Source organism: Petromyzon marinus, unplaced genomic scaffold (assembly GCF_048934315.1).
Source record: "Petromyzon marinus isolate PM22_M1 ecotype Great Lakes invasive population unplaced genomic scaffold, UKy_Petmar_22M1.pri1.0 PM_G_Scaffold_10, whole genome shotgun sequence".
Taxonomy (NCBI): Eukaryota; Metazoa; Chordata; class Hyperoartia; order Petromyzontiformes; family Petromyzontidae; genus Petromyzon; species Petromyzon marinus.
The window spans coordinates 1,966,926-1,985,892 of NW_027422651.1; the positions used below are offsets into that span (position 1 = coordinate 1,966,926).

The 18,967-nt window shown below is 35.5% G+C and overlaps 1 protein-coding gene across 2 annotated transcripts; it reads right to left on the reverse strand.

Annotated features, from left to right (window-relative positions):
- Nucleotides 1–587: 587 nt before the first annotated feature.
- On the reverse strand, nucleotides 588–18,292 carry LOC142908643 (dead end protein homolog 1-like). Of its 2 annotated transcripts, none has more exons than XM_076059405.1 (2): nucleotides 18,044–18,292; nucleotides 588–2,210 (listed from the first exon to the last, which is right to left on the reverse strand). In XM_076059405.1, exon 2 carries the CDS (start codon nucleotides 2,058–2,060, stop codon nucleotides 774–776), a length of 1,287 nt encoding a protein of 428 aa, XP_075915520.1. In that variant the 5' UTR covers nucleotides 2,061–2,210; nucleotides 18,044–18,292; the 3' UTR covers nucleotides 588–773. The 2 variants fall into 2 exon arrangements, with proteins under 2 accessions (XP_075915520.1, XP_075915519.1); XM_076059404.1 differs by lacking the exon at nucleotides 18,044–18,292 and adding an exon at nucleotides 17,753–18,013.
- Between the last annotated feature and the right edge of the window lie 675 nt (nucleotides 18,293–18,967).

Here is an 18,967-nt window from a genome sequence, read left to right on the forward strand (position 1 = left end):
CTACATTTTCAAAACGAAATGGCGTTGACATGTCAAACACCTGAATGAGTTTTTTATCTTCAAGGATTCTGTTGTCGGTTTTCATTAAAGTGCAATGACAGGGTGACACCTGCTGACATCACAGGGTGACACCTGCTGACTTGACAGGGTGACACCTGCTGACATCACAGGGTAACACCTGCTGACATGACAGGGTGACACCTGCTGACATCACAGGGTGACACCTGCTGACATGACAGGGTGACACCTGCTGACATCACAGGGTGACACCTGCTGACATCATAGGGTGACACCTGCTGACATCACAGGGTAACACCTGCTGACATCACAGGGTGACACCTGCTGACATCACAGGGTGACACCTGCTGACATGACAGGGTGACACCTGCTGACATCACAGGGTGACACCTGCTGACATGACAGGGTGACACCTGCTGACATCACAGGGTGACACCTGCTGACATCACAGGGTGACACCTGCTGACATGACAGGGTGACACCTGCTGACATCACAGGGTGACACCTGCTGACATCACAGGGTGACACCTGCTGACATCACAGGGTGACACCTGCTGACATGACAGGGTGACACCTGCTGACATGACAGGGTGACACCTGCTGGCCTGGCAAGGGCTTCAAAGGTACGGCCACAGAGGTAACAACCAATCAGGGAAGGAGGCGCATCTGGGGCAAAGGCAACAGGTGGGGCTAGCCGAGTTACTCCGGTAACCTGCTCGAAAGGTTCCACGAGAGGGCGTGGCCGGAGGCGGGGCCTAGCCACGCCTCTGGCCACGCCCTCTCGTGTAACCTGCTCCAAGGTTCCACGAGAGGGCGTGGCCGGAGGCGGGGCCTAGCCACGCCTCTGGCCATGCCCTCTCGTGTAACCTGCTCCAAGGTTCCACGAGAGGGCGTGGCCAGAGGCGGGGCCTAGCCACGCCTCTGGCCACGCCCTCTCGTGTAACCTGCTCAAAGGTTCCACGAGAGGGCGTGGCCGGAGGCGGGGGATTCGCATTGCTGAGGATGTTGTAGGCGAGCTGACACGCCACCTCCCGTGCTCCCTCGTCGCTGGAGCTCAGAAATGCGGGGAAGATGCCGGCGCCTTCTCCCTTCCCGAGAATCGACACCTTATAGAGGAGGCCCGCGGGCATCCCGGGCCCCGAGTAAGCGTGCAGCTCGAATATTGGGTAGCTGATGCCGGCGGTCCGGCACAGCATCCGCAGCCGCCCCGCCCACGACAGCACGGCCGCCTCCGGCACCGCCTCGAGAGCCACGGGCATGGGCCGCAGGTGGCGAGGTACCCACCACAGGCACGTGCGTGCCCCCCAGCCCTCAAACAGGCTGTGTGCGGCTTTGCCGGTGCCCGTGCACTCCGGCTGCCGCAGGTCTGGCACCGCCGCCTCCATCTCCTCGTCTTCCGTTGCCGCGGCCGCAGCCACCGTGTCCCACTCCGGGATGGCCCAGCCCACCTTGATGGTCCGGCCCCATGGCCGGAAGTTGATTCGAAGGAGCTTCTTCCTGGCCATGGCGGCCGCGCGATGGCTCCCGTACTCGATGAACGCGTAGCCTCGGTTGAGGGTTTTGTCCCGGCGACAGACGCTCATCTTGACGTCCACCACGCCCTCTGTGGCACCGCTCATCGCCATCATCACCTCCGCTCGCTTCTTGTCCTCTGGCAGCCCCCCAATGAAGAGGCGGCGATTGTCCACGCTGAAGCAGACTCCAATGCGGCGTCCGGGACGGATCTCGAATTTGTCGAGTTTCTTGACGGCATCCGTGGCTTGGGCGAGCGTCACGTAGGTAGCGAACGCATAGCCGCGGGTCTCTCCGCTATGCTCCATCATGAGGCGGAGCTGGTAGAGCTTCCCCACCGTCTCCAGCACGGGCACCAGCTCGTCCTCGTAGAGGTCGCGCGGGATCCTCACCAGAAACACCTCGCAGCCACGGGCGGGAGGGGGCCCCTGCCAGTCGGGCGGCGGTCCGAACTTCCTCTGTCCGTTCTCCTGGACGATGTTGTACCCCGTGCTCAACATGAGGTCCAGCAAGACCTTCATACAGGCCATGCCGAGCACCGGTGGTTTGGCTACTACGGTGGTGCTGGGGCAGCGGCGGAGCCCTTGACACTCCGCGCGGTCGCCTCGTGAAGACAAAGCCACGGGGGGAATCAACTCCTGAAGAGCCAAATCCCCGGCAGGAACTCGCTCGGCCCAAACCTACAGGCCAGCAGTGAAGAGAGAAAGAGAGAGAAAATGGAGACAGATGGAGAAAGAGAGACGCGTTTGTTCGGTCCATGGGCCTAAATGTGACATTAGCGTAGCCTGTGCAGTATGAATACAGCGCTTTTGTCAATCCACTGCTGGATGAAGCCCTCCCCCACATTGCGCAGAGGAAACAAGAAACACAAACTCACACGGTTCCCGGCATGCGTTTGTTTGTCCTCGGAAATGTTCACCGAGCGATGATTTTGTGTTTCGAGCAGCGCTCACGAGGCGGCGTTTGACTTCGCGCGGTGAACTTCGCCCGTGATGACGTCACTGGGTACGACAGGAGAGGTCGGCGCTGATTTTTAGCGCCGTTTTTTTCTCCCCATCCAATAGTCCATGAGACGCTTCAAAATGAGACCGTTTTGCCGGTATCAAAGTATGACAAAATAAGAATAGATTTGATCCTTTTTTGGCAATAAAACGGGTGTTTACATGTTCAAACACCAAACAGAAACCTTTTTCAATGAATCTTAAGATCTGTTTTATTGCCAGAAAGGATACAACCTATTCTTATTTTTTCATAGCCCATGAGATGTCTCCTTTGTCGGTACCACGTGAGGTGGCCTAAATTGAGCAGTTTCAATTTCTCTACGTGGCCAGTGATAAACAAATGCAATGAGTGAGACTATCAAGTAATTTACTTTCATTTTCCATCCAAATAAATGGGTACGACTTAAGTTTTGCTACCTTAGGTGGTACCGAGTTCTGCTCTGGACCATGAGTGGGCCGTTTAATCAATGTTGGCCAGTTTTCAACATTGTTAGGTCCCTAATAGCAACAGAGCTGTTGTGCTACAATTGTGTTCATATTGGATCATCTTTACAACAGAACAGACATGCAGACAGAGCTAATGCTTAATGCTTTCAACCCTCATTGTTGAAATGTGAGTTTACTTGCAAATGGATTCACAGTTCTAGATTTAAAGCTTTCGTGACTGCTAGGATCCATAATCTTTGGTTCTATTGGGTAAAGTCACGTAGGTAAAAAAATAAAATAACAAAAATCACGACGTTTCGGCCACAACACAAGCGGCCTTCATCAGGTGAAGGGACGAGACTGTCTGGAGGACAGCGCTGGATTGAAAAAAGCCACGCTCAGATCACGACCTTTAAGCTGTGTGAGAAGAAACAAAGCGCCTTGACAAAGGAATCTGCATATAATTTAGCATTGAAATGGCTCATTGAAATAGCTAAGTTAAAGTATACACATCCGCTGAGACACCCCTTGACAAAGGAATTAGCATAGAATTTAGCATTGAAATAGATGAGTGATTAGCTTGTAACTGGTCACAGAAATAGCTATGTTAAAGTCAGAGCAAATACATTCACCGAGGCACCTAGTACAAATCAAACAGGAGAATTTAGCGAAACACAACCACGCTCAGACCGCGGGCCTTTAAACTGTGTGCGAGCAAACAAGGTGTCCTGACAAAGAAATTAGCATAAAAAATAGCATTTGATTGGCCGATTTCAGAAAAGAGGTGGTGTACGTGCCGGTGGACTTGCCGTTTGGCGCGGGGGGGGGGGGGGGGGGAGTTTACCTATTGATGGTGTGAAAAGGGAATTTATAAGAGCTGCGAAAGTTTGGGGTACCACTACTTGAAAAATATACTGTACCATTGAAATTAGTTTAATGTTTAGTTCGATTTAGAACATCTTTCCAATGGTTGCTTAATTTGAAACCATCTTCTCGGTTGAAATTGTGTCTGTTTTTGTAGATCTGAATTGCATCGTGAACAAATCTCTGATAAAAACCCATGGGTTTGCAAAGAACCTTGGTATCGGAGAAAATTATATCGTGATCACCCACAGCGTTGTAACAGTGATCAGCCACGGCAGAAGAATTCGTTTTGCCGTATTTCAAATCTGATTTGTGCTCGGGAATTCGGTCAGAAACATGTCGCTTTGTCTCCCCGATATAGCAATCACCGCAGGTACAACTCAATTTGTAAACCCCGGGGTACTGTAAGTCAGGAATGACATCCTTCATTTTGTGTACTGTATTGAACCGGACCTGGATCTTGTGTTTGTTTAGAATTTTGGAAATCTTTTTAGTAACGCCTGCTATATATGGTAGTGTGATGGTTTTGACCAGAGTATCAAGTGGTTGTTTCTGTATGGAGGGAGAAACAGCTTGGCGGATGGTACGGTCAGAGTAACCATTCCTTTTGAGGGCCAGGTGTACATGTTTTAATTCACTGGTCAGGTGGTGTTGGTCCGAAATGCAATGAGGCCTATGGTATAAAGTTTTGATGAGAGAATTCTTTTGGGCTGGGTGGTGGTGGGAATCAGGTTTCAAGTAGGAATCTGTGTGGGTGGGTTTCCTGTAGACAGAATGCCCCAATGAGCCATCAGGTCTCCTCTCAAACAGAACATCACTCAGCTATTTCAATGCTAAATTCTATGCTAATTCCTTTGTCAAGGGGTGCCTCTGCAGATGTGTATACTTTAACTTAGCTATTTCAATGAGCCATTTCAATGCTAAATTATATGCTAATTCCTTTATCAAGGCGCGTGGTCTTTTTCTTCTCACACAGCTTAAAGGTCGTGATCTAAGCGTGGCTTCTTCCACTCCAGCGCTGTCCTCCAGACAGTCTCGTCCCTTCACCTGATGAAGGCTGCTTGTGTTGTGGCCGAAACGTCGTGATTTTTTGTTATTTTATTTTCACCTACGTGACTTTACCCAAAAGAACCAAAGAGTATAGATACTGGAGCTATATTCACTTCTTACATCTAGATTGAAAACTTAACTTGGTTAGAAGTGCTCTGTGTGTGTGTTAGTTAGTTAGTTGTTATCATCCTTGCCCCAACCCGCACTTCCGGTTAACATGGTTGGCTACGTATTGTGCGAAAGAAGTTCGCCCGTACACACAAAACAAATACGACTGCGTTCACAAGTACACAGTGACGGGAAACAATAAAGTAATAAAATATATAATGTTTTATATATTTGTATGATTTTATTGTTTCCCTTTAACGTGACTTTACGGAGAGAGCTAATAATATGAATTACTGCTCACGAAAGCTTTAAATAAAAAATAAGTACACAGTGCTTCTTCCATTTGCTGGAAGATTAGCAGGACAGGATTTCTGGGCTATTTGACCAATGTTAATATGTAACTCAGTATTGGTAAACAATGTTAATATATAACTCAGTATTGGTAAACAATGTTAATAGATAACTCAGTAGTGGTAAACAATGTTAATATATAACTCAGTATTGGTAAACAATGTTAATATATAACTCAGTATTGGTAAACAATGTTAATATATAACTCAGTATTGGTAAACAATGATAATATATAACTCAGTATTGGTAAACAATGTTAATAAATAACTCAGTATTGGTAAACGATGATAATATATAACTCAGTATTGGTAAACAATGTTAATAGATAACTCAGAATTGGTAAACAATGTTAATATATAACTCAGTATTGGTAAACAATGTTAATATATAACTCAGTATTGGTAAACAAAGTTAATATATAACTCAGTATTGGTAAACAATGTTAATATATAACTCAGTATTGGTAAACAATGTTAATATATAACTCAGTATTGGTAAACAATCAATGTTAATAGATAACTCAGTATTGGTAAACAATCTTAATAGATAACTCAGTATTGGTAAACAATGTTAATATATAACTTAGTATTGGTAAACAATGTTAATAGATAACTCAGTATTGGTAAACAATCTTAATAGATAACTCAGTATTGGTAAACAATGTTAATATATAACTCAGCATTGGTAAACAATGTTAATATATAACTCAGCATTGGTAAAACAATGTTAATAGATAACTCAGTATTGGTAAACAATGTTAATATATAACTCAGTATTGGTAAACAATGTTAATATATAACTCAGTATTGGTAAACCATGTTAATAGATAACTCAGTATTGGTAAACAATGTTAATATATAACTCAGTATTGGTAAACAATGTTAATATATATCTCAGTATTGGTAAAAAATGTTAATAAATAACTCAGTATTGGTAAACAATGTTAATAGATAACTCAGTAGTGGTAAACAATGTTAATATATAACTCAGTATTGGTAAACAATGTTAATATATAACTCAGTATTGGTAAACAATGTTAATAGATAACTCAGTATTGGTAAACAATGTTAATAGATAACTCAGTAGTGGTAAACAATGTTAATATATAACTCAGTATTGGTAAACAATGTTAATATATAACTTCGTATTGGTAAACAATGTTAAAAGATAACTCAGTATTGGTAAACAATGTTAATAGATCAATCAGTATTTGTAAACAATGTTATATATAACTCAGTATTGGTAATCAATGTTATACATAACTCAGTATTGGTAAACAATGTTAATAAATAACTCAGTATTGGTAAACGATGTTAATATATAACTCAGTATTGGTAAACAATGTTAATAGATAACTCAGTATTGGTAAACAATGTTAATATATAACTCAGTATTGGTAAACAATGTTAATATATAACTCAGTATTGGTAAACAATGTTAATATATAACTCAGTATTGGTAAACAATGTTAATAGATAACTCAGTATTGGTAAACAATGTTAATAGATAACTCAGTAGTGGTAAACAATGTTAATATATAACTCAGTATTGGTAAACAATGTTAATATATAACTTAGTATTGGTAAACAATGTTAATAGATAACTCAGTATTGGTAAACAATGTTAATAGATAACTCAGTATTGGTAAACAATGTTAATATATAACTCAGCATTGGTAAACAATGTTAATAGATAACTCAGTATTGGTAAACAATGTTAATAGATAACTCAGTATTGGTAAACAATGTTAATAGATAACTCAGTATTGGTAAACAATGTTAATATATAACTCAGTATTGGTAAACAATGTTAATATATAACTCAGAATTGGTAAACAATGTTAATATATAACTCAGCATTGGTAAACAATGTTAATATATAACTCAGTAGTGGTAAACAATGTTAATATATAACTCAGTATTGGTAAACAATGTTAATATATAACTCAGTATTGGTAAACAATGTTAATATATAACTCAGTATTGGTAAACAATGTTAATAGATAACTCAGTATTGGTAAACAATGTTAATAGATAACTCAGTAGTGGTAAACAATGTTAATATATAACTCAGTATTGGTAAACAATGTTAATATATAACTTCGTATTGGTAAACAATGTTAAAAGATAACTCAGTATTGGTAAACAATGTTAATAGATAAATCAGTATTTGTAAACAATGTTATATATAACTCAGTATTGGTAATCAATGTTATACATAACTCAGTATTGGTAAACAATGTTAATAAATAACTCAGTATTGGTAAACAATGTTAATATATAACTCAGCATTGGTAAACAATGTTAATATATAACTCAGCATTGGTAAAACAATGTTAATAGATAACTCAGTATTGGTAAACAATGTTAATATATAACTCAGTATTGGTAAACAATGTTAATATATAACTCAGTATTGGTAAACCATGTTAATAGATAACTCAGTATTGGTAAACAATGTTAATATATAACTCAGTATTGGTAAACAATGGTAATATATAACTCAGTATTGGTAAAAAATGTTAATAGATAACTCAGTATTGGTAAACAATGTTAATAGATAACTCAGTAGTGGTAAACAATGTTAATAGATAACTCAGTATTGGTAAACAATGTTAATAGATAACTCAGTATTGGTAAACAATGTTAATAGATAACTCAGTAGTGGTAAACAATGTTAGTATATAACTCAGTATTGGTAAACAATGTTAATATATAACTTCGTATTGGTAAACAATGTTAAAAGATAACTCAGTATTGGTAAACAATGTTAATAGATAAATCAGATTTTGTAAACAATGTTATATATAACTCAGTATTGGTAATCAATGTTATACATAACTCAGTATTGGTAAACAATGTTAATAAATAACTCAGTATTGGTAAACGATGTTAATATATAACTTAGTATTGGTAAACAATGTTAATAGATAACTCAGTATTGGTAAACAATGTTAATATATAACTCAGTATTGGTAAACAATGTTAATATATAACTCAGTATTGGTAAACAATGTTAATATATAACTCAGTATTGGTAAACAATGTTAATAGATAACTCAGTATTGGTAAACAATGTTAATAGATAACTCAGTAGTGGTAAACAATGTTAATATATAACTCAGTATTGGTAAACAATGTTAATATATAACTTAGTATTGGTAAACAATGTTAATAGATAACTCAGTATTGGTAAACAATGTTAATAGATAACTCAGTATTGGTAAACAATGTTAATATATAACTCAGCATTGGTAAACAATGTTAATAGATAACTCAGTATTGGTAAACAATGTTAATAGATAACTCAGTATTGGTAAACAATGTTAATAGATAACTCAGTATTGGTAAACAATGTTAATATATAACTCAGTATTGGTAAACAATGTTAATATATAACTCAGCATTGGTAAACAATGTTAATATATAACTCAGCATTGGTAAACAATGTTAATATATAACTAAGCATTGGTAAACAATGTTAATATATAACTCAGTATTGGTAAACAATGTTAATAGATAACTCAGTATTGGTAAACAATGTTAATAGATAACTCAGTATTGGTAAACAATGTTAATATATAACTCAGTATTGGTAAAGAATGTTAATATATAACTCAGCATTGGTAAACAATGTTAATACATAACTCAGCATTGGTAAACAATGTTAATATATAACTCAGTATTGGTAAACAATGTTAATAGATAATTCAGTATTGGTAAACAATGTTAATATATAACTCAGTATTGGTAAACAATGTTAATATATAACTCAGTATTGGTAAACAATGTTAATATATATCTCAGTATTGGTAAAAAATGTTAATAGATAACTCAGTATTGGTAAACAATGTTAATAGATAACTCAGTAGTGGTAAACAATGTTAATATATAACTCAGTATTGGTAAACAATGTTAATATATAACTCAGTATTGGTAAACAATGTTAATATATAACTCAGTATTGGTAAACAATGTTAATAGATAACTCAGTATTGGTAAACAATGTTAATAGATAACTCAGTAGTGGTAAACAATGTTAATATATAACTCAGTATTGGTAAACAATGTTAATATATAACTTCGTATTGGTAAACAATGTTAAAAGATAACTCAGTATTGGTAAACAATGTTAATAGATAAATCAGTATTTGTAAACAATGTTATATATAACTCAGTATTGGTAATCAATGTTATACATAACTCAGTATTGGTAAACAATGTTAATAAATAACTCAGTATTGGTAAACGATGTTAATATATAACTCAGTATTGGTAAACAATGTTAATAGATAACTCAGTATTGGTAAACAATGTTAATATATAACTCAGTATTGGTAAACAATGTTAATATATAACTCAGTATTGGTAAACAATGTTAATATATAACTCAGTATTGGTAAACAATGTTAATAGATAACTCAGTATTGGTAAACAATGTTAATAGATAACTCAGTAGTGGTAAACAATGTTAATATATAACTCAGTATTGGTAAACAATGTTAATATATAACTTAGTATTGGTAAACAATGTTAATAGATAACTCAGTATTGGTAAACAATGTTAATAGATAACTCAGTATTGGTAAACAATGTTAATATATAACTCAGCATTGGTAAACAATGTTAATAGATAACTCAGTATTGGTAAACAATGTTAATAGATAACTCAGTATTGGTAAACAATGTTAATAGATAACTCAGTATTGGTAAACAATGTTAATATATAACTCAGTATTGGTAAACAATGTTAATATATAACTCAGCATTGGTAAACAATGTTAATATATAACTCAGCATTGGTAAACAATGTTAATATATAACTCAGTAGTGGTAAACAATGTTAATATATAACTCAGTATTGGTAAACAATGTTAATATATAACTCAGTATTGGTAAACAATGTTAATATATAACTCAGTATTGGTAAACAATGTTAATAGATAACTCAGTATTGGTAAACAATGTTAATAGATAACTCAGTAGTGGTAAACAATGTTAATATATAACTCAGTATTGGTAAACAATGTTAATATATAACTTCGTATTGGTAAACAATGTTAAAAGATAACTCAGTATTGGTAAACAATGTTAATAGATAAATCAGTATTTGTAAACAATGTTATATATAACTCAGTATTGGTAATCAATGTTATACATAACTCAGTATTGGTAAACAATGTTAATAAATAACTCAGTATTGGTAAACAATGTTAATATATAACTCAGCATTGGTAAACAATGTTAATATATAACTCAGCATTGGTAAAACAATGTTAATAGATAACTCAGTATTGGTAAACAATGTTAATATATAACTCAGTATTGGTAAACAATGTTAATATATAACTCAGTATTGGTAAACCATGTTAATAGATAACTCAGTATTGGTAAACAATGTTAATATATAACTCAGTATTGGTAAACAATGGTAATATATAACTCAGTATTGGTAAAAAATGTTAATAGATAACTCAGTATTGGTAAACAATGTTAATAGATAACTCAGTAGTGGTAAACAATGTTAATAGATAACTCAGTATTGGTAAACAATGTTAATAGATAACTCAGTATTGGTAAACAATGTTAATAGATAACTCAGTAGTGGTAAACAATGTTAATATATAACTCAGTATTGGTAAACAATGTTAATATATAACTTCGTATTGGTAAACAATGTTAAAAGATAACTCAGTATTGGTAAACAATGTTAATAGATAAATCAGTATTTGTAAACAATGTTATATATAACTCAGTATTGGTAATCAATGTTAATATATAACTCAGCATTGGTAAACAATGTTAATAGATAACTCAGTATTGGTAAACAATGTTAATAGATACCTCAGTATTGGTAAACAATGTTAATAGATAACTCAGTATTGGTAAACAATGTTAATATATAACTCAGTATTGGTAAACAATGTTAATATATAACTCAGCATTGGTAAACAATGTTAATATATAACTCAGTATTGGTAAACAATGTTAATAGATAACTCAGTATTGGTAAACAATGTTAATAGATAACTCAGTAGTGGTAAACAATGTTAATATATAACTCAGTATTGGTAAACAATGTTAATATATAACTTAGTATTGGTAAACAATGTTAATAGATAACTCAGTATTGGTAAACAATGTTAATAGATAACTCAGTATTGGTAAACAATGTTAATATATAACTCAGCATTGGTAAACAATGTTAATAGATAACTCAGTATTGGTAAACAATGTTAATAGATAACTCAGTATTGGTAAACAATGTTAATAGATAACTCAGTATTGGTAAACAATGTTAATATATAACTCAGTATTGGTAAACAATGTTAATATATAACTCAGCATTGGTAAACAATGTTAATATATAACTCAGCATTGGTAAACAATGTTAATATATAACTAAGCATTGGTAAACAATGTTAATATATAACTCAGTATTGGTAAACAATGTTAATAGATAACTCAGTATTGGTAAACAATGTTAATAGATAACTCAGTATTGGTAAACAATGTTAATAGATAACTCAGTATTGGTAAACAATGTTAATATATAACTCAGTATTGGTAAAGAATGTTAATATATAACTCAGCATTGGTAAACAATGTTAATACATAACTCAGCATTGGTAAACAATGTTAATATATAACTCAGTATTGGTAAACAATGTTAATAGATAATTCAGTATTGGTAAACAATGTTAATATATAACTCAGTATTGGTAAACAATGTTAATATATAACTCAGTATTGGTAAACAATGTTAATATATATCTCAGTATTGGTAAAAAATGTTAATAGATAACTCAGTATTGGTAAACAATGTTAATAGATAACTCAGTAGTGGTAAACAATGTTAATATATAACTCAGTATTGGTAAACAATGTTAATATATAACTCAGTATTGGTAAACAATGTTAATATATAACTCAGTATTGGTAAACAATGTTAATAGATAACTCAGTATTGGTAAACAATGTTAATAGATAACTCAGTAGTGGTAAACAATGTTAATATATAACTCAGTATTGGTAAACAATGTTAATATATAACTTCGTATTGGTAAACAATGTTAAAAGATAACTCAGTATTGGTAAACAATGTTAATAGATAAATCAGTATTTGTAAACAATGTTATATATAACTCAGTATTGGTAATCAATGTTATACATAACTCAGTATTGGTAAACAATGTTAATAAATAACTCAGTATTGGTAAACGATGTTAATATATAACTCAGTATTGGTAAACAATGTTAATAGATAACTCAGTATTGGTAAACAATGTTAATATATAACTCAGTATTGGTAAACAATGTTAATATATAACTCAGTATTGGTAAACAATGTTAATATATAACTCAGCATTGGTAAACAATGTTAATAGATAACTCAGTATTGGTAAACAATGTTAATAGATAACTCAGTAGTGGTAAACAATGTTAATATATAACTCAGTATTGGTAAACAATGTTAATATATAACTTAGTATTGGTAAACAATGTTAATAGATAACTCAGTATTGGTAAACAATGTTAATAGATAACTCAGTATTGGTAAACAATGTTAATATATAACTCAGCATTGGTAAACAATGTTAATAGATAACTCAGTATTGGTAAACAATGTTAATAGATAACTCAGTATTGGTAAACAATGTTAATAGATAACTCAGTATTGGTAAACAATGTTAATATATAACTCAGTATTGGTAAACAATGTTAATATATAACTCAGCATTGGTAAACAATGTTAATATATAACTCAGCATTGGTAAACAATGTTAATATATAACTCAGTAGTGGTAAACAATGTTAATATATAACTCAGTATTGGTAAACAATGTTAATATATAACTCAGTATTGGTAAACAATGTTAATATATAACTCAGTATTGGTAAACAATGTTAATAGATAACTCAGTATTGGTAAACAATGTTAATAGATAACTCAGTAGTGGTAAACAATGTTAATATATAACTCAGTATTGGTAAACAATGTTAATATATAACTTCGTATTGGTAAACAATGTTAAAAGATAACTCAGTATTGGTAAACAATGTTAATAGATAAATCAGTATTTGTAAACAATGTTATATATAACTCAGTATTGGTAATCAATGTTATACATAACTCAGTATTGGTAAACAATGTTAATAAATAACTCAGTATTGGTAAACAATGTTAATATATAACTCAGCATTGGTAAACAATGTTAATATATAACTCAGCATTGGTAAAACAATGTTAATAGATAACTCAGTATTGGTAAACAATGTTAATATATAACTCAGTATTGGTAAACAATGTTAATATATAACTCAGTATTGGTAAACCATGTTAATAGATAACTCAGTATTGGTAAACAATGTTAATATATAACTCAGTATTGGTAAACAATGGTAATATATAACTCAGTATTGGTAAAAAATGTTAATAGATAACTCAGTATTGGTAAACAATGTTAATAGATAACTCAGTAGTGGTAAACAATGTTAATAGATAACTCAGTATTGGTAAACAATGTTAATAGATAACTCAGTATTGGTAAACAATGTTAATAGATAACTCAGTAGTGGTAAACAATGTTAATATATAACTCAGTATTGGTAAACAATGTTAATATATAACTTCGTATTGGTAAACAATGTTAAAAGATAACTCAGTATTGGTAAACAATGTTAATAGATAAATCAGTATTTGTAAACAATGTTATATATAACTCAGTATTGGTAATCAATGTTATACATAACTCAGTATTGGTAAACAATGTTAATAAATAACTCAGTATTGGTAAACGATGTTAATATATAACTTAGTATTGGTAAACAATGTTAATAGATAACTCAGTATTGGTAAACAATGTTAATATATAACTCAGTATTGGTAAACAATGTTAATATATAACTCAGTATTGGTAAACAATGTTAATATATAACTCAGTATTGGTAAACAATGTTAATAGATAACTCAGTATTGGTAAACAATGTTAATAGATAACTCAGTAGTGGTAAACAATGTTAATATATAACTCAGTATTGGTAAACAATGTTAATATATAACTTAGTATTGGTAAACAATGTTAATAGATAACTCAGTATTGGTAAACAATGTTAATAGATAACTCAGTATTGGTAAACAATGTTAATATATAACTCAGCATTGGTAAACAATGTTAATAGATAACTCAGTATTGGTAAACAATGTTAATAGATAACTCAGTATTGGTAAACAATGTTAATAGATAACTCAGTATTGGTAAACAATGTTAATATATAACTCAGTATTGGTAAACAATGTTAATATATAACTCAGCATTGGTAAACAATGTTAATATATAACTCAGCATTGGTAAACAATGTTAATATATAACTAAGCATTGGTAAACAATGTTAATATATAACTCAGTATTGGTAAACAATGTTAATAGATAACTCAGTATTGGTAAACAATGTTAATAGATAACTCAGTATTGGTAAACAATGTTAATATATAACTCAGTATTGGTAAAGAATGTTAATATATAACTCAGCATTGGTAAACAATGTTAATACATAACTCAGCATTGGTAAACAATGTTAATATATAACTCAGTATTGGTAAACAATGTTAATAGATAATTCAGTATTGGTAAACAATGTTAATATATAACTCAGTATTGGTAAACAATGTTAATATATAACTCAGTATTGGTAAACAATGTTAATATATAACTCAGTATTGGTAAACAATGTTAATATATAACTCAGTATTGGTAAATAATGTTAATAGATAACTCAGTATTGGTAAACAATGTTAATAGATAACTCAGTATTGGTAAACAATGTTAATAGATAACTCAGTATTGGTAAACAATGTTAATATATAACTCAGTATTGGTAAAGAATGTTAATATATAACTCAGCATTGGTAAACAATGTTAATACATAACTCAGCATTGGTAAACAATGTTAATATATAACTCAGTATTGGTAAACAATGTTAATAGATAATTCAGTATTGGTAAACAATGTTAATATATAACTCAGTATTGGTAAACAATGTTAATATATAACTCAGTATTGGTAAACAATGTTAATATATAACTCAGTATTGGTAAACAATGTTAATATATAACTCAGTATTGGTAAATAATGTTAATATTTAACTCAGTATTGGTAAACAATGATAATATATAACTCAGTATTGGTAAACAATGTTAATAGATAACTCAGTATTGGTAAACAATGTTAATATATGACTCAGTATTGGTAAACAATGTTAATATATAACTCAGCATTGGTAAACAATGTTAATATATAACTCAGTATTGGTAAACAATGTTAATAGATAACTCAGTATTGGTAAACAATGTTAATATATAACTCAGTATTGGTAAACAATGTTAATATATACCTCAGTATTGGTAAACAATGATAATATATAACTCAGTATTGGTAAACAATGTTAATATATAACTCAGCATTGGTAAACAATGTTAATATATAACTCAGTATTGGTAAACAAGTAGCCCAGTTCTGTATTATTCTCGTGGCCACAGTATGACATTGAGACGCCTGGTCTACACACACATATATAATCTGCTATTTTTATTCCCCGTTAACTCCACACGTGAACTATTTCTCCACCTTAATGAATGATTTGCAACTCTGCTGTATAAACGGATCTCCACGTGTTGTAGGTGGAGGAGGGTCAGTGGGCTAGGAGCCAGGATTTTGACTTGGGGGGGGGGGGGGGTTGCTGACTTCAATATTCTGAGACATCTCAGTGTGTTGACGTTTTACAATGGGCCGCCACAAATGTATAAAACTAATTTTAATTGGATTTGAACGCGGAGTTTATTAATAGGTGACAGCACACGAGGTGACAACACACGTGGTGACATCACACGTGGTGGTGACATCACACGTGGTGGTGACAGCACACGTGGTGGTGACACCACACGTGGTGGTGACATCACACGTGGTGGTGACATCACACGTGGTGGTGACATCACACGTGGTGGTGACAACACACGTGGTGGTGACAACACACGTGGTGGTGACATCACACGTGGTGGTGACAACACACGTGGTGGTGACATCACACGTGGTGGTGACAACACACGTGGTGGTGACAACACACGTGGTGGTGACAACACACGTGGTGACATCACACGTGGTGACATCACACGTGGTGGTGACAACACACGTGGTGGTGACAACACACGTGGTGGTGACAACACACGTGGTGGTGACAACACACGTGGTGACATCACACGTGGTGGTGACAACACACGTGGTGGTGACAACACACGTGGTGGTGACAACACACGTGGTGGTGACATCACACGTGGTGGTGACATCACACGTGGTGGTGACATCACACGTGGTGGTGACAACACACGTGGTGGTGACAACACACGTGGTGGTGACATCACACGTGGTGGTGACAACACCCGTGGTGGTGACATCACACGTGGTGGTGACAACACACGTGGTGGTGACAACACACGTGGTGACATCACACGTGGTGACATCACACGTGGTGGTGACAACACACGTGGTGGTGACAACACACGTGGTGGTGACAACACACGTGGTGGTGACAACACACGTGGTGACATCACACGTGGTGGTGACAACACACGTGGTGGTGACAACACACGTGGTGGTGACAACACACGTGGTGGTGACAACACACGTGGTGGTGACATCACACGTGGTGGTGACATCACACGTGGTGGTGACAACACACGTGGTGGTGACATCACACGTGGTGGTGACATCACACGAGGTGGTGACAGCACACGAGATGATGACAACACACGTGGTGGTGACATCACACGTGGTGGTGACAACACACGTGGTGGTGACATCACACGTGGTGGTGACAACACACGTGGTGGTGACAACACACGTGGTGGTGACATCACACGTGGTGGTGACATCACACGTGGTGGTGACATCACACGTGGTGGTGACATCACACGAGGTGGTGACAACACACGTGGTGGTGACAACACACGTGGTGGTGACATCACACGTGGTGGTGACATCACACGAGGTGGTGACATCACACGAGGTGGTGACATCACACGAGGTGGTGACATCACACGTGGTGACAACACACGTGGTGGTGACAGCCTGCAGGAAGCACACGAGGTCCCCAACTTACGACGATCCCCGACTTACGACGATCCCCGACTTACGCTATTTCGATCTTACGATAAGACAAAATTGTTAAAATCTTTTAAATTTCGCGCGGCAGGCAAACGCAGCGGCGCGCGAGGTACGAATCTTGGCGAGTACAGTACAACATACGATACGTTACGTTCAATGCATGTTTAAAGTTGTTATAGCAATACAGTATTGTAATAAATACATACGGTATATAGTTTATACAGTACTACTGTAAATTATCTGTTTTTGCTAAATAATCACCATTCTGTAAGACTCCCGGCTAGGCTAAGGACGATATTTCCGAGTTCCGGTGTTGGTCGCTGTAACGCAACTCCGTCGTAAGTCGAGGACTACCCTGGAAACGCCTTACACACAATAACAACAACGTTTTATTATTAAACAACGCCTTATTATTTTAAAGTGCGCTAAAAGGTAAAGAAGAAGAAGTCGAGTGGACAACGGGAAGTGATCACAAGCTTTAAACGCGACGTAAACACAGAGAAGTGAAGATTAATAACAATAACAACAATAATTAAATAGTTTATAACTCACCTCCGTGAGAGAAGGACGTGGCGCCTGCTTCCCCGGCGAGGCGATTCCACACTTTAGGGACCGCGGCGTTTCATTGACCTAGCCAAAAAAAACATTAAATTAAATAATCCGTCCATACAAAAAAAATTGTAATTGCTTTAAAAGAGCCGCTTAATTGATTGATTACTTTATAAATTAATCTTCAACGTGCTACTTTTTTGTGTGTGCGTGTGATGCTGTCCGTAACTCGTTAACACGCACACGGAGCAGGCGCGCCTCAGACACGCGGCGCCTGCTCGTCGCGCGAGACGATTCCGCAGTTTAGGGACCGCGGCGTTTTTCCCACCTGCACAACAAAATTTAAGACGCCGTCCATAAATCTTATTTTTAATTGCTGGAAAGGAGGCAATAAATTGATTAATTAATGCCGATTTTAATACAGGATATGCATCGTCACCGCGTGCAACATGTGTGATTGATTGGACGACAGGAAGTAAACTACATTTTCAAGTTCGGTAAAAGCGTTGAAAAATTTAGAGGGGCAGAAATTACTCCATCGAGAACACAACATTTTAATTCAAACCCAGTAAACATGCAACGTCGAGCCAACGTTGGCATTTAGTTAACATAGGTGTACACACACAGTGTGATTAACATGGTGTACACACACACAGTGTGATTAACATAGGTGTACACACACAGTGTGATTAACATGGTGTACACACACAGTGTGATTAACATGGTGTACACACACAGTGTGATTAACATGGTGTACACACACAGTGTGATTAACAGAGGTGTACACACACAGTGTGATTAACATAGGTGTACACACACACAGTGTGATTAACATAGGTGTACACACACAGTGTGATTAACATAGGTGTACACACACAGTGTGATTGACATGGTGTACACACACAGTGTGATTAACATGGTGTACAC